Source organism: Medicago truncatula, chromosome 7 (genome assembly GCF_003473485.1).
Source record: "Medicago truncatula cultivar Jemalong A17 chromosome 7, MtrunA17r5.0-ANR, whole genome shotgun sequence".
NCBI lineage: Eukaryota > Viridiplantae > Streptophyta > Magnoliopsida > Fabales > Fabaceae > Medicago > Medicago truncatula.
The window spans coordinates 38,951,574-38,968,493 of NC_053048.1; the positions used below are offsets into that span (position 1 = coordinate 38,951,574).

The following is a 16,920-nucleotide window of genomic DNA, read 5'->3' on the forward strand; positions in this document are numbered from 1 at the left end:
TCGTTAATCAAAAAAGTATCTGACATTGAAATTGTCCATCAACGCTGACATTCATTTTATTCATACATGGACTTATATGACACTAATTAAGTATTTATAATGACTAATATGATAATAAGTAAGTATATTGGGGGACTAATATGTCAATATTAATTAGACATTTTAACGTAAGAGACTATTTTGATTTTTGACTAACATCGTATGCAATTAAGAATTATTTTGAAATTTGGATACATTGAAAAACTATATAACTACTCGTTACACATTCAAATACCAAAATGACTATCACCCGACTAATTTTTGTTATTGATTATTTTCTCTTAGATTAATTCTTTTTTTCGTGTAAATATCACCTTGAAGAAAAGTAATTATTATTTAAAGAAATTAAAACTAATTTTTTGTACTACAATTGATTTATAAAACTATTTTAATTAATTTCATTTGATTTAATATGAAACTATATAGATAAATAAAAAAGTGTATCATAAAAGAGAGTACGTAGCTTACGTATATAGTGATCTTATTCTCAATAATTGAACTGATAAGTCTCTCTCGATCGTATATGGTACTTGATGTAGCAGCAAACCTGACTGATTGTTGATTGAATACACACGAAGATGATCAAATCAAATATCGTAAATTGCTAATTAAGCAAAAGGATGACGAAGTATTATGTATGCACCTCAAAATAACCACACCAAAAGCATTTATATTATTTTTTTTTGTTACCGAATCAAGCAAAAAGAAAAGGAAATTGTATTTAATTATTCAAGGGAAATTGTAATTTTACATCAAATGTTAGATTCAGTGGGTACCATTTAATTACGTATTTTTGAAATGCACGTAAATTTTAGAAGATCAAGATAAATAAACTACAATACTATATCATACAATTTCTCTATTTTTAATTTTCAAAAAATATAATGATAGCACATGAACGTTTTTTTGGTCAGTTCAGGTCTCACATCACATCTGAGAATATGAAATCAAGTTAAGTCTATATGTTAAGTCTAACTAGTTAATTTTTTTGGCTAAAATATGATTTTAGTCCCTGCAAATATGCTTCGTTTTGGTTTTAATCTTTGTAATTTTTTTTTTTTTGTCTTTGGTCCTTCTAAAAATTTTTGTTTTTGAAAATAGTCCTTGAAAAACAAAATATTTTGCAGGGACCAAAAACTACAAAATGGGTTCAATCATCATGTGCCATATATGCAAATCATCACAAAAATGGGGTACTATTTTCAGAAACAAAAAATTTTGCAAGGACCAAAAATATTTTTTTTTTTTACAGGGACTAAAACCAAAACGAGGCATATTTGCAGAGACTAAAACCATATTTTAGTCTAATTTTTTTTTTTGGATGATACACCTGCCATACTTGAACACTAAATCAGTTATACTAAGTCTACACTCTTCAGATTAGACTGATGCGAAAATTCATCAAAGTATTAAAACCAAAATGCATATTAGCATGCTGACTCAATTCACCTATAAAAAAGTTTGAAATAATTGAATTAGACCAGAGGGAAAGTGTTGGATGAAACTCTACATTAGAAACTGGTTAAAGGTTTATCTGATTTTACGGTAACAAAAAATAATGTTAAATTAATTAAATTTGTAAAGTTAATTTTACTTAAATTGAATTATATATGAATAAAATTACATAAAAATGAATCGAGTAATAAATTTTCATGTAAAAATCATGTTTAGATCCAAAGATATAATAAATCCTAGTTTTTAGTTAAAATTAATTCTAAAGATAAAATTAATTTTACTCATAAACAACCAAACAACTCAAAATCAATTTTACACTTTTAAAAGCAATTTGATGGTCATGGTCCAATCCACTCACATTTTTTTGGACGATGAAAATGGTTGAACATAACCCATTTCGCCTACACTCTTTACGTTGGACATGTGCGAAAATCGAACATTTTAAAACCTACGTGTACTACGAAAAAATATACAATTGATAGAAATTAAAGAGTAAAAAAAGTTTTTAATTTTTTGTATTCCATAGAGACATAAAAATTAGAGAGCAATTATTTTTTAGGGTTTAATATTGGTTAGTAATTCATTTCCCCCTACTTAAGTGGACGAGTTCAGCAAATAAAAACTTAGTATTAAGAATCCTAATAGGATAATTGCTTTCTAATTCAATTTGTCTCACACTTTATTTGTCTGTTGACTAGATATATATCTCACACTTTTTCAAAGGCAAATGAAACACAAGAAGTCCCTGTTGGGAAAGTTCCCACTTATGTTGCCACCAAATTGTATCCCTCTCCAACATTCAATTTTGGTAGTAAGGATAAACCCCAAAGCCAAATCCAACAAATACAAATGGATGGTAGTTTCAATTTCAAACATTGAAAAGTAAAAAAGTTGAAGGAAATGGATGGATGGAATGAGGGAGAATATAGGACCACATAAATGATCTAGTGATGTCACCCACTTAGTCCTTGTATTGTATAATCAATCATGAAGAAAAATAAAAAGCGTGTCAAAAGCCAAACCCACCAATACCATTGCATATCTTTGTTGCTCATTTCAGCCGGTCTAAATTAAGAATTAGAGAATATTTTTGCATGCACGAATTAAGAAAAGGCAGAAAAATATAAAGCCTCATTGTTTTTTAAATATAGTATGAGAGGGATACATTTTACACATATATATATATTATCTTTAAATATATGAATAATAAGAAGCTTAATGTTGTATAAAGTACTCAAACTGATATGTACGTGTAGAGGTTTGACGTATAATAGGAAACTTAATAGTTGTATAAAGTAGCTATGAAAAATAATGTAATTTGATCTTTAAATTGCATTACTTTGTCTCTAAACAATACATTAATACGTGGAAAAGCTCCACGTACGTAAGCCTTCCAATTACGAACCTAACCACATGTAGCCCATTTGTTTTTCAGTGCTTTTTAACTTAGTGCATCATAAAGAATTCCCATTTTTCAATTACTGTACCATATTCATATTTCATGGTCAAACTATGAACAGGAAAAGAAAAAAAAGCACACAACACATAAATGGCCGGTTCTTTTCCTACCCTTAGCTTGAGTTTGAATGTACGTATCCAAAATACCACTAATTTGTGTTTCTTTTGAAATCATTCGTTTAGTATAACTTATGTCATCTAAAGGCCTAAACATCTACAATAGTTTTTTTCCCCTCAATATATTTCAAAACACGCAATGTTTCGAATTATACAATCAGAACGTGTAAAAAATGTGGTTTTGTTTTACATGTCCGGATTCTTTAATCGGAACAAATTGCTTGTTTTTGATGGATGGTGAAGGAGGAGAAATCATCAACATCTATATCCTATTTCTAGATATATATTGGTCAACACATAGGCCTAAACATATTATCCAAAACAAAACAAATCAAATTGGTTTTAAGTGGAGTTTTACCGAACTTCTCTTTAAGTAGGACGACTTCAAGAGGCACATGTTGAAACAAGCATGCAGTAAAAAGCTGATATCCATCCAACGTACCAACAAAACAAAAAAAAAAAAAAAAAAAGCTGCTAGCAAGAATAAGAAGGACCACGAAATGTACAAATAACTTATTTTAAGACGAATACTAGTTTTTTTTTTCTTTTCTAATAGAAGACCAATACTTCTAGTCTTAAACTTTTCTTCTCTTTTTTGGTAAAAGAATACTAGTCTTGTGGTAACATGTTCACGTAATATTATGTAAACGGTAAAACCAAATTTGTGTGTCAAGTTATATAGATAGATAATATTATGTAACCAAATTGATTTCCAAAAAAGTGTAAAATTATTGAATTTAATACGAAACATGTTGTATATCATCTTTCTAGCATAAATCCTCAACCCACCCCCATTTTGCTCACCAATAAATATTGATGGGTTTATGTGGGACGAGTCAAGGAGAATTGGCATTTATACCACCACAATTATACATATACCCACCGAATCACAGAAGTCAAATGTCTGAATAAAAGGTGTTTTGGGTAATTTAAACGTTTTGAGGGATGTAGGTAAAACTGTGGGTGGATAAAGTCAAAATCTCCGAGGCAGATTTGAGGATTGGACATTCCAACCCACCCAACAAAAAAGTGGGTTAAGAAACAACTCAACAGGTCCAACACATTTTGTCACTTCTTCTCATTGCATGCCTGGTAAAAGAATTACCTTGGCCAAGCATGTTCCCTCCTAGCATATGTTCCTGTGTATTCATTCGGACAGAGTTTGAGTAATTGTAAACCAGAGCAATCAAATTTTGCATACAAGTTGGAAGATACCAATTACCAACCAGCATGAAGTGTAATCATCCGTGATGAAAAAATAAGAACACATGCAAGGTGTGTCATTTGTCCTTATAGCCAAAACAATACCTGTTTTATTTAACTAGCTTGTCTAAATAGATAGATAAAAAGGGACACTGGGGCATTTCAAAACGAGTAGTGTTTGTCTCACATAAAAAATGTTATATACTGAAAACACCAACTCTTTTATGATTAGTGGGTTTCAGTCCCAGCACTACATCAACATATGGTGCAAAATAGCCAAACAAATACAATTCAGATATCAATGAAATTCCATATCTCGTGCAAAATAGCCAAGCAAATAAAATTCAGATATCAATGAAATTCCATAAAGTGGGTAAATCATCCAGGACATACGTTTTGGAGTATGAAAAGGCTTCTAGTCTTTTACATAAAAGGAGGATTATCCCAAAAAAAGTAAAGAAAATGGATAGTACACAATGGAAAACAAAAATCACTGTAAGTCACACGGAAGTTGGGTAACTTCAGCCAAAATAACCCCCTAGATGATAACATCGCCATCCTTCTTACACAAACTCAAATCTTCAGCACAGACCAGAGTCAGGAGTCCTATAATAAACAGAAACATGAGAAAGTTGAATATACTATTGCTCAGTAAGTTGTAATACTCATAGAAAGCCAAGTGCATCATATGAAGGCATGCACATAATCTCATGAGAAGTGTTAATCTTGATCATACAATCATAATATATTGACAGACTTATACTTAATAAAAATAAAACAGTGTTGATCATACATCATATTATATGATTTCTTAGTCAATATCAACTCCTCTACCTCTCACACTCTCCTAATGTGCCTCCTTTACACATGCACTACATGTTATAGCCGCTGAGTTTACTACTTAATTACACTCTTATTTTGAAAGATGTACACATTACCCTGTCTACTATTCTGTTTAAAATAATTACACGCTGCACCCAGAAAAATTACACTCTCCTCCCCTCCAAACTCCCAAACATACCCTATTAGTGTTAATGCAGCTGTTACTATTAGAGAAATCCCTCAAGTTGGTTTGTTGAAGTTACATATCTCACCACTTCAGTCTTCCAAAAAATCCATTAACAATATTAGTCCCTCAAAGTCTAAAAGGTCAAAAAATTAGTCCGTCAAAGATTAAATTTGACAACAAATTCATATTTTATTGTCAACAATTTAATCCTTAATAAGGACAAATATGATGATAATTATAACTTTGAGAAACTAATTTGGCGACAAACTTCTAAAAGACCAATTTGGTCATTTTTTGAGGTACTAAACAGATGGCCAAATTTTTCGGATGATTGATTTTGTGACGAGTTTAACTTCAGGGGATTAGCATGAAGATGTACTCTTAACATTATCAGCAACTACATTTGAACCACAATTGTTGACTCTTGAACTTCAGAATATGAAATTAAGATTTGGGCAATGTTTGAAACTTGATTTTTTTTACGAAGTACCAAAACTGAGAAGGTATCCAAAACTAGTAGTTTGTGACAGGACCTGAATAATGAATGCAAAGAAACATAAAATGCCAAGAGGTCACTCATTGTCACTTACCACCATCAATAGGTTAATTAACATTAAAATGGAGAGAATGTAACACATTTTGAACTAGCAAAAGGGAGGTGTAATTTTCTGAGATAGAGGTGAGAAGAGTGTAATTTGAGTATCCATAAGAGAAGGGTGTACAATCTGCCAACAAACAGGTGATGAAGGTTTCTTGTCACCAGAAACAATTAGAACAGCCAAAATGCAGTCAATAGCTTTATGTAAACCGCGTACTATAAACATATTTTTGCTTGGAAATAAGTAAACTGTTTTAACCCCATCCTAGAGATAAACAATTTAAATCCAACCATTGGTAGCAAGTCTAGCCCCTTTTCCGTAGCCGTCCTCCACAAAATAATGAATTTGATAGGAAATTAAGAAATACTCAAATGCAACACAAATAACTAAATACTTATGACAAAGCTATGCCACATCATATACACTTTCCTTCCCTTAAAAAATTTAATGCAGAAACCTTAAAAAATTATGTGTTTCTCTGTTTGTACTTCTGGAGGTGAGGCTTGGCATGAAAACAAGGTTAATACATTGTGACTTTCATGTCATTGGTTCTGATGGAAATAGCCTCTCAGATACGTGAGAAGGTTACAAACATCTTAACATTTCATTAACCACATAATGATGGGGTTTTATGAAGTAGGCTCTATGCTTCTTTTATCCTGCTTCTACTTTTAATTTCCAACAAGAAAAGCATCAAGCCATGCTTCTATTTTTTCCCCTGCTTCTGCTCTCACAGTAAAGAGTTTAAGTTTTGGCTCCTTTAAGGAGAAAAAAGGTGTTTTGGCAACAAAAAAAAATTAACTAACAATCTATGTTGTGAATAGCACGCTACAGCGAAATAGCGTAGCGGTGGTAGGGTTCGGCAAGGTGCTTTTGGCCTGCGAGATCTGCACTCGGTAATAGTCCTTGTTGTGGACGCTATTTGCGGCCCCAAGCCCTTATCGCGTCTGGTATTACGGTTTCGGGCAAAATTCCTCAAATATACTTTTTAAACCGTTTTTTTTTAGGGTATACATGTCAATTCGAACCCTTTTTATGTTCTTGTTCACAAACAATCGTTTTGTTCTTCTTCCAACTTCAGATCAGTTCTGTTATGTTCTTCTCTGTTAAGTTTTATAACTTAAAGTACTTCAGGTTCTTTAATTAATAAGTATGATGTTCTCTTTAATTGTGTATTTGTCTATTTTTGAGTATTTATGTTAACTTCTTAAAATGATTTTTAGTCTTTGAAATAGCGGCTATCCCACTATCCGCTATAGCATTTTAAGGGGTCGGTGCTACGCGATGCTATCTGGGATTCACAACACAGCTCATGATACAGCTAATTAGGCTCTAAGTGCTTTCTCCTTGAAACATATAATTTTGAGCTATTTTTACTTCAATCATATAATCGGAAGAATCACAACTGTTATGCTTGCATAAACAACTTCATTTTAATATTAAATTTTGAAAGGGGTATAATTCATGATTGCTTATTATGAATTTAAAGCTCCTGAATGTGAATGCAAGTTATCCAGAAATCAGGTTTTCCATGTATATAGTTTATTGAGCGATGCATTACAGCCTGGATCCCAAAAGTAGATTACACACGCTTAATAAAAGCCGGCATTGAAGATAGCAGCAAGTCTTCATCCCAATTAATCTGTCATGTGGAATTCTTATTTCTTACAAGCCATGCATTGTTATGAACTTCATAAACAATCTAATATACTCCATTCACGATCTAATTCTCTAAAAATTCTACACAAAGACCGGACACAACGCGACACTGACACGTTGACGCCAATAATTATTTGAAAGGATGGCATAATTAAATGTAATGACGTGCGTCGGTGTTCTTTCGGACATTAGACACGCCTTTGATCAGACTTGTCATGTTGGTGCTACATAGCATCATATCACTACAACCTCCCTAACCCGAGAAATAGCAATTCATAAAAAAACAACACAAAGAAACCGGTTCTTGGAATCTACCAACAACAGAACTAATCCAACAACACTACAACAAATTAACAATATCAATAATTTATCTAAAACCTCACTAACCTTAGTAGAATCTAATCAGCATTCGGCGTGCCACCAGAAATGCGCACTCCAGACTGAGCAGTTCGCCGCCGAGTCCTAGAGGGAAGAATGTTATCCAAATCAACCTCCGCAAGTGGATCATCAGAAAAATCACTGTCACTACCAGAAACATTGCCGTCAGAATCATCATCGCTGTCATCACTATCGTCACTATCATCATCATCCTCGTCTTCTTCTTCAATCATTTTCCCTTTTCCCTTGTCATCTCGCATAATCCCTTTTCCCTTCCTGTCCACCACAGGCTCCTCATCGGAATTCTCCTCATCCTCGTCGTCTTCGTCATCGTCGTCAGTGTTGTTTTCGGGTTCGTTGTTGGGAACGGCGTCGGAAGAAGAATTGACGGTGGTGGGAAGTTCGGTTTCTTGGTCTACGGTGGTGGTGGAAGTTAGCTTGGGGTTTTTGTTGGGGAGGTGATGGGTTTCTTCTTGATCGGGTTTGCGTTTGGTGGGGAATGTGGGTTCTTCGTGGTTGTTGGTTTCGGGTTCAGCCATGAGTGAGGGTTTAGCGCAGGTTTTTGTCTCTTCTTTGTGTTAGGGTTTTGTTTTGTTAGAAAGGGGGTTGGAGAATGGAAGGAATATTCTTCAAATTTATATTTCTTCTTTTCTTTTTGGTGAGGAAAGATATTGATTTATATTTTATTTATTTATTTATTAATAGGCTTATTAATATCTATGCTAAAATATGTTTTTGGTCCCTGCAAATATAGCGTATTTGGATTTTGGTCCCTGATAATTTTTTTTTCTGAAAAACGTCTCTGCAAATTTTTTTGTTTTTTAAAATAGTCTCTGGTCCCACTTTTTCGATGATTTGTCACATTTATGCATACCTGACATTTTCTGATTGTGTTAAATTGTCCACTTGGCAATTAATTTATTTTAACTAATTAAAAAATCAGAAAATATATTTATGAAATTAAAAAGACCAATTAATTTTAATTAATTTAAAAAAACAGAAAAGGGAGAAAATCTAAGAAAATAAACAATCTTCTTCAAATCTTCATCACATTCATCATCATCATCAATCTTCATTATCATTTCCTTCTTTTTCTCCATCTTTCTTGCAGCCTCAAACTATTTCCAAAACAAACAATATTGTCGCAAACTCCAAACAAACAATGTTGTCGCAAACAGTGTCGCGCAACAACACAGCAAGAACGGAAAATCCAGATTGCATTAAACAACAAGCAACACTAACCAGATTGAACAGAAAACCAAATCGTATATTGAAGAGGAAACAAGAAATAGATCGAACAGAAACACAATATGAACGAATATGAACAACAGCGATACAAAAGATGTCGACGGCGCCGAGAGAGGGGGATAGAACAACGACATGTATTGACCCACGACAAATCTGAGTTCATTTTAATCATTGCAAGCAAGATGAATTTCGATTTGGATTTGTATGAAGGTTTGGATGAACTTCGATTTAGATTTAGATGAATTTCGGTCTGGATTTTGACACGCCGTTCTCTGGAATTTCGATTTGAAACAGATGAGTTTATGAAGGATTGAATGGAACGGCGAAGAAGAAGAGGAACGAAGAAGAGGATGTGTGAAGAAGAAGAAGTGAAACGAAGAAGAGAAGAAAATGATATGTGAAGAAGAAGAAGAAGTGGAAAACAGGATATGTGAAGAAGAAGTGCAGTGTGTTTTCCAAAATAATTTATTCAATCCTTAAAATAAATGATTTTTAAATTTTCATAATTTTTTTATATTTTAAAATGTTTTTTAATTAGTTAAAATAAAATAATTGTCACCTGGATGCCACATGTACATGTTTGCACCGTCAGCATCTGCCAAGTATGCATAAATGTGACAAATCATCGAAAAAATGGGACCAGGGACTATTTTAAAAAACAAAAAATTTTGCAGGGACGCTTTTCAAAATTTTTTTTTTACCAAGGACCAAAACCCAAATTCGCTATATTTGCAGGGACCAAAAGCATATTTTAGCCTAATATCTATTTTATTTTTATGAAATAAATATTTTAGTTTGAGATGGAGCTTGATTGTGATAAAATAGTTCATTTATCCTCGTTATAGACAATGCATGATATATACAAGGTCTGGAGTTCAAAGCCCGACCACAAAAAAAAAAATCATTTTACATTTACACTCTTGATATTTTCCATCTTGTAACCAAAGTTTATTAATAACTTTCTTTAATGAATACAGAGATTAAAATACGAAAATAAACGCATACAATGTTTATCAAAATAGTTATTTATGTCATAAAAACTGAATCAATGATTGATTCGGTGAGGGTAACTGAGTCATTGATTTAATGGTCGAACCACTTTTCAAATTTTTGGTATTAAATTAGACTGAGTCGAGTGACTTTGATCTCTTTTTTCTTTGTTGACAAATAACGACTTTGAATGAATAATGGTATGATAAGAGTATTAAGAAATATCAAGCATCATATAGTAAAAAATATATATTTCCTTCATCCGAAAAAAAATAAGGAATAAACAATAACTTAAGTACAAAATGAGAACCAAAATGAAATTTTCTTTCTATTGAATTGGTAGTATCAATAGCACCATTGTAGAAACGCTTTAAGATATAGTGTAATTGTCAAACAAGTGTGAATAGGTAGAGAATGAAAGTGAGATAAGTGGTGGACATAAAACAGGAGATGAATATGAAAAATTATACACTAAAATTTTCCAGTTTATATAGACTATTACAAAAAACCATAAGTAGTGGAAGGAGATATGCAAATTAATTGAAAGTTACGTGATAAAGAAGTTAATAAATATATAGATTATAATTTGATGAATGAACATCTGATTGTTATTGATCTCTCTAATCATGCAACAAAATATTTGGTTCACATATCATTATAAAATATAGGGTTAATTATTTAAATTGACCTTGTAATATACGCATAGTCTGAAAAATGATCTTGTAAAAATAAAAACACATATTCTAACCCTATAATTTGAGATTCTTCTTATTTTTGGCCCTCTAATATATGTGATGTCTAGAAAGGCGATCTAAAGGTTGAATTTTTTTCATGCTTTTTTACAGGCATGTCTAGAACTTTAAAATACGATTTTGCACAAAAAAAATAGAATTTTTCCACAAAAGAGTGATTAATTATGAATTTTCATTCCTCCTAATTAAGAATTTCATAAACAATTTTTAATTAATTTGTCTCTCGTTTAAAAACTATAAAATTCCACGGTGAAGATTCTTACGATGTTATAACCAAGCCTAATAATTATGGAACAAAACTTGACATGTGACAATATGCTTAATCGGAACAAAATTGTAATTTTGCACGTTTTAGTTAAAAAAAATAAAATAAATTGAGGTTTATTCAAAATGCTATAAAATTTTGTAATTCCTTTCTATGTATTTTTATAGATGTCTCTACAATCTATCAACTCAAAATTTATTTTTTAGGTCAAGATCTCAGTTATTTTCTTTTTTGAATTTTGAGTACATTAAAAATTCATAATTAATTAGTCTCTTGTTGAAAAATTATAATTTTTTTGTGAAAGTTTGTATTTTAACATCTTAAACATGTTTGTAAAAAATCATGAAAAAATTCAATTTCTAAGTCACTTTTATAGACTTCTTGCATATTAGAGGGTAAAAAATAAGAATAATATCAAATTACAAGGTTAAAATATTTATTTTTCTTTTTACAAGATCATTTTTTAGACTATGTATACATTAGAGGGTTAGTTTGAACAATTAACACTAAAATATAACCAATCTAAATAAAGGTTAAACATAATTAATGATTCTAAAATAAAAATAAAGAAAATTGATGAGCTTAAATAAAAACGATTGCTTTTTTGTGGGTAAATAAAGTTTTACCCCTGTAATATTGGTCATTTCCGGTTTTTCCCCTGCAAAATATTTTTTTTGGATTCCGTCCTTATAATTTAAAGATTTTTTGGTTTTAGACCTACATGAAAATTTTTGCCTCCTGCAATTTGAGCAAATTTCGGTTTACCCCCTACCATATCATCGATTTTGTACAGTCAAAGTTCATGAAGGTCCAAAATTAAAAAACTTCAAATTACAAGGAGAGAATCCAAAAAGAAAATTTAGAGGGAGGAAAATCAGAAATGACCTATATTACAGGGGGTAAAACACTGTTAACCCTTTTTTATTATTTCAATAGGTTGAATGCATAATCATCAAAATAAAATCTCTTATTTATTAAAGTTAACCCGAACGCAAAATGTTGCGCTAGATTTAACCTAATTTTTTCGCGTGACTTTAATATATTAACCCTGGATTTAATTTATGCAAAATGTCATCTCTTATTTCTAAAAGTTAACTTGTGACGCAGTATTAACCCTAGATTTGACCTAATATTTTCGCGCGACTTTACTATATCTCTTATTTATTAAAGTTAACTCGAACGTAAAATCTCTTATTTATTAAAGTTAACCCGAATGCAAAATGTTGCCCTAGATTTAACCTAATTTTTTCGCGTGACTTTACTATATTAACCCTAGATTTAATTTATGTAAAATGTCATCTCTTATTTCTAAAAGTTAACCTGTGACGCAATATTAACCCTAGATTTGACCTAATTTTTTCGCGTGACTTTACGATATCTCTTATTTATTAAAGTTAACTCAAACGTAAAATGTTGCTCTAGATTTAACCTAATTTTTTCGCGTGACTTTACTATATTAACTCTAGATTTAATTTATGCAAAATGTCATCTCTTATTTCTAAAATTTAACTTGTGATGCAGTATTAACCCTAGATTTGACCTAATTTTTTTGCGTGACTTTACTATATCTCTTATGTATTAAAGTTAACCCGAACGCAAAATGTTGCCCTATATTTAACCTAATTTTTTCGCGTGACTTTACTATATCAACCCTAGATTTAATTTATGCAAAATGTCATCTCTTATTTCTAAAAGTTAACTTGTGACTCAGTATTAACCCTAGATTTGACCTAATTTTTTTGCGTGACTTTACTATATCTCTTATCTCTTCTCTTATTTATTAAAGTTAACCCGAACGCAAAATGTTGCCCTAGATTTAATCTAATTTTTTCGCGTGACTTTACTATGTTAACTCTAGATTTAATTTATGCAAAATGTCATCTCTAATTTTGACCTAATTTTTTCCACCACACTTTTGCATTTAATGTTTATCTAAAGTAAATAAAATTATGTTCCTAATTATAAGCTGTTTTTTTGGAAAGAAATGACCGTTAACACGTCTATACTTAACCTAATCTCGTACTTATAAATCTTAACCCGTCTCGCTATACCTAACCTATTATGCTACGTTACTTATAAATGTCAATCCATCTCACTATACTTAACCTAATTTTAACTTAATTTTCCCCCCACACTTTTACATTTAATGGTTATCTATAGTAAAATAAAATTATATTCCTAATTATATGCTATTTTTTTTTTTTTTAAAATCTCTTACTTATAAATGTTAATCCGTCTCGCTATACTTAACCTAATTTTTCCCTCCACACTTTTGCATTTAATGTTAAAGTAAAATAAAATTATATTCCTAATTATATGTTGTTTTTTTCGAAAGGAATAACCGTTAACTCGTCTCGCTATACTTAACATAATCTCTTACTTATAAATGATAACGCATCTTACTATACTTAACATATTATGTTACGTTACGATATCTTATGGAAAATTATGTTATGGTACAATATCAACGTCTATACTTCTTAATATTACAATCATGACATTCATCTAAATTATTTTGCTATTTATTACCGTCAAATATTATCTTCCAAAGCAAGGGTCGATGTTCTAGTTTTCATTTTAAAGTTTTTAACGAGTGCTATGAGTGGGCACATGTATAATTAAGAGCCGTATTGGAGAAACACCCGAGTTTTTGTGCTTTTTAGGAAACTCAGCCTTTCCCTTTCATGATGAACAAGTTGGAGTGGCAGTGAAGTGAACTGCCCGTAAAAACGCAGTCGGGGGATACGATCGCTGCCGCGATAGCCGCCACCACCCCACACCGCAATTCCGTGATTACACTCTAAAGCTGTGGGATTGACACCATATATAATAGGTATTTTTTGAAGAGAGTAATTCATACATATTTCAGTAGTTATAGAAGTACCCTGTTTTTCAATTCATACATATAACAGGTATTTTTTAATCATTACCTTTCAAGTTTAAGCATAAGCTGTAGCTACTTGGGTTCCCTTGCCTTGCACACCTTGTGTTTGATTTATTGTTTATATGATATAGTTTTGTATTTAACTCAATTATTAGTGAAATTAGTCTCTTATTGTTATAATATGGCTTATGGTTCAGAAATTGTTAGAAAATTGCTTATGGTTGTGTTATGTACACAGTGTGTTGAAGTTTCTTATATTTTTCATTCGGTTGTTGTTGCTGTTGCGCAATTAATTTGAAGTTGGCGCATGTTCTTTATGATGAAATTCTGTTTTTTTCATGGTGGTTTCTTTGTACAATTGTGTTTACAAAGTCATTTTTCTGCTTTATTATGTGCATTGTTTTGCCCATCAACTTCAATTGGCACTTGTTGCTTGTGCTAAGACTCATAGCTATGTTAGCGGTTTTTTGGGTATGGTCAATATGCTTGTTAATTTCATACGATATTCTAACAAGAGACAAGAATTGCTTCAAGACAAACAAGTAGCTCAGTTTGCTAAACAATTAAGGTCAATGTGATGCTTCTTATTTTTAGTATAATTTAGTTCTTAGTTCTTTTTTCCTTCATATTTTAGCTGCACCAATATGTAATGTCTGCATCCGCCCCTAGTTGTAAGCATGTGGTAGTAGTGCTAATTTTTGGCTTTGTTCGAAGATTATCTTCCATGCATTTCCGTATTCTTCCTCTTCCTTGTTCCGGTGTCTATAATAATCCCACTCCAAATACATATGTTAGGTTATATCTAATCTCTATGGCTTGCATCCGACAGCAGAAGAACATGCTTGTATCGTATGTTTGTTACATGTCAGTTACTCTTCGATTGCATTCTATTTTGAAACAGTATGTGTACTTGCATGTTTGCTGCAGTTGAAATTTAGATTTTACTAATACTTTTTTTTGGTGTTAAAAAGCAGATTCTATCCATACTTGAACGGAGCATCTGTTTTTAACCTTGACGATAGTTTTCCTGTTAATTATTAATGTGATTCTTTTCAACAAATTAAAACAAAGAAGTCTTGAAATGAAAAAAAAATAAAAATGAAAGAATTAACCTCTGTGTATCAAGTACCTGAATTCCTTTAATATGTGGGACATTACCTATTCTGTCATTGTTTTTTCCTTTCTGTTTGTAGGAAACTGATTTATCATTTATGTGCTTGATTTTAAACCCACTTATCAGATGATTGAAGAATGACTTTAACGAAACGGTATGTGCTGAGATTGTTCATATCAATAAAGTACATTACTGCAAATGTGGTAGATCGAAACAGCGGACGAATAGTAGCAACATCATCCACCGCTGAACATGACATCAAGCAGTCTCTCGAGTGTGGCCGGTCCTGCAATGCAAAAGCAGCTGCTGTTGTTGGGGAAGTATTGGCCAGACGGCTCAAAGTTGAGGGGCTTAATGAAGGAGAAGGAAGAGGTATTCATGTAAATGTAAATAAGGAAATAGAAAAGAAAGGATTTAAGAGCCAAACCAAGATTTTGGCTGTGGTAAATGCTCTTAAGTACAATGGTGTTAAACTCGTCCGTGATGATGAAGATGATGGAAATAATCCCTGACCTCATTCATAAGATAGGAATGGAATCTTGTGCTAAGAACATCTCTGATACAACAAAAGTGCTTGGAAATGGATATGTCTCGTTTCTTAGAGGCAGCTGAGTTAGATGTAATTGAAAGCTCTTTAATTTAATTAGTCCACACCATGAATTTATTGATAATAGAATTTGTTGCGACCATTGTAATTGTAACGTTGTACACATTATTGATATTCTTAATTTGAGATAAAACTGGAACTGATTGAATTGGTTGGAGATGTTTTTACCTTTGGCTTAGTTAATAGTCTCTGTTATTTCTAGCATCTAGCAAGATCAGGGTTGCTAAAATGCTGTGTGGTGCGAATCATCTATCGTGCAAAACCCACGAATTACCTTTCTTAAGTTTTTCAATTAAAATTCTTTAGAAAATGAAGTTGCTAACAATCTAAGGACACTTGTTAAGGAAATCAAAGATAGTAAATTTGCATTGTATTCAAAAATATTTTAACTTTTAAAAAGTTAAATTCATCACTTTTCATCATTTTTCAATGCAATATTTCTATTTTCATTCTAAAAACTCCACACTATCTATTTTTGACCTAGGCTTTCCTTGCTTTTCATATATATATATATATATATTTTTTTTTGTGGTTGTGCCTTTCACATTTCTTTATCATCCTATTTCCATTGCTTCAGAAGAATTTCAAAACATATATATGAATTGACAATGCAATCAATCAACTTTGTTGGTGAAGGAACCATCAAACACTGGTTCATAAGGAACCCTCAAAATGAGGGGAACACTATGGTTCAGGCATGTTAAACTCGATGAGTCATGCATGCGTATGCATGACAATCAATATCTTTTCGGCTGGATCTCTCAAGGCTCAAAGCTTGGAAAAGTTCTTGTTTTGTAGCTATTTTGGTGAGATATTGTGCAATTTTTTATTTTGTGCCTCAACAAACTCTTACGTTGTGATTTTTTATTTCAATTGGAATGCACTTCCTTTGACGTTATTTTTTGTCGACATTGATGATATTGTTCATATCTCTCTTTAAATCAATCATTATCTCTCATATAAATAATTTATTTTAATCATTTATCTATCATCTTCTCTCATCTAAAATACACTAATGTCATAAAAACTATGTCATCTAAGTGAAACCCGAGAATATCCACAATGATGGATGCTTCATATATTTCACATGAAGCTAAATAGGCATCCATGTTAGATATCCATATAGAATGATGACTATGAAAA

General features: G+C 31.7%; 2 protein-coding genes across 3 annotated transcripts; one reads left to right on the forward strand and one right to left on the reverse strand.

Moving 5' to 3' along the window:
* Positions 1–4,568: 4,568 nt before the first annotated feature.
* Positions 4,569–8,538, reverse strand: LOC11436791 (pheromone-processing carboxypeptidase KEX1). Its single transcript, XM_003624418.4, has 2 exons — positions 7,927–8,538; positions 4,569–4,878 (listed from the first exon to the last, which is right to left on the reverse strand). Exon 1 carries the CDS (start codon positions 8,454–8,456, stop codon positions 7,938–7,940), a length of 519 nt encoding a protein of 172 aa, XP_003624466.2. The 5' UTR covers positions 8,457–8,538; the 3' UTR covers positions 4,569–4,878; positions 7,927–7,937.
* Positions 8,539–13,753: 5,215 nt separating this feature from the next.
* LOC11436256 (uncharacterized) lies at positions 13,754–15,934 on the forward strand. Of its 2 annotated transcripts, XM_039828331.1 has the most exons (3): positions 13,754–14,005; positions 14,852–14,920; positions 15,297–15,934. In XM_039828331.1, the coding sequence occupies exon 3, from the start codon at positions 15,308–15,310 to the stop codon at positions 15,680–15,682; it is 375 nt and encodes a 124-aa protein (XP_039684265.1). In that variant the 5' UTR covers positions 13,754–14,005; positions 14,852–14,920; positions 15,297–15,307; the 3' UTR covers positions 15,683–15,934. The 2 variants fall into 2 exon arrangements, with proteins under 2 accessions (XP_039684265.1, XP_003624467.1); XM_003624419.4 differs by lacking the exon at positions 14,852–14,920 and having other exon boundaries at positions 13,755–14,005; positions 15,297–15,925.
* The last annotated feature ends 986 nt before the right edge of the window (positions 15,935–16,920 follow it).

What these genes read in the sequence shown, in the direction of transcription:
- LOC11436256 (XM_039828331.1), top strand. Translation starts at nt 15,308, where the DNA reads ATGACTTTAACGAAACGGTATGTGCTGAGATTGTTCATATCAATAAAG.
- LOC11436791 (XM_003624418.4), bottom strand. Translation starts at nt 8,456, where the DNA reads ATGGCTGAACCCGAAACCAACAACCACGAAGAACCCACATTCCCCACC.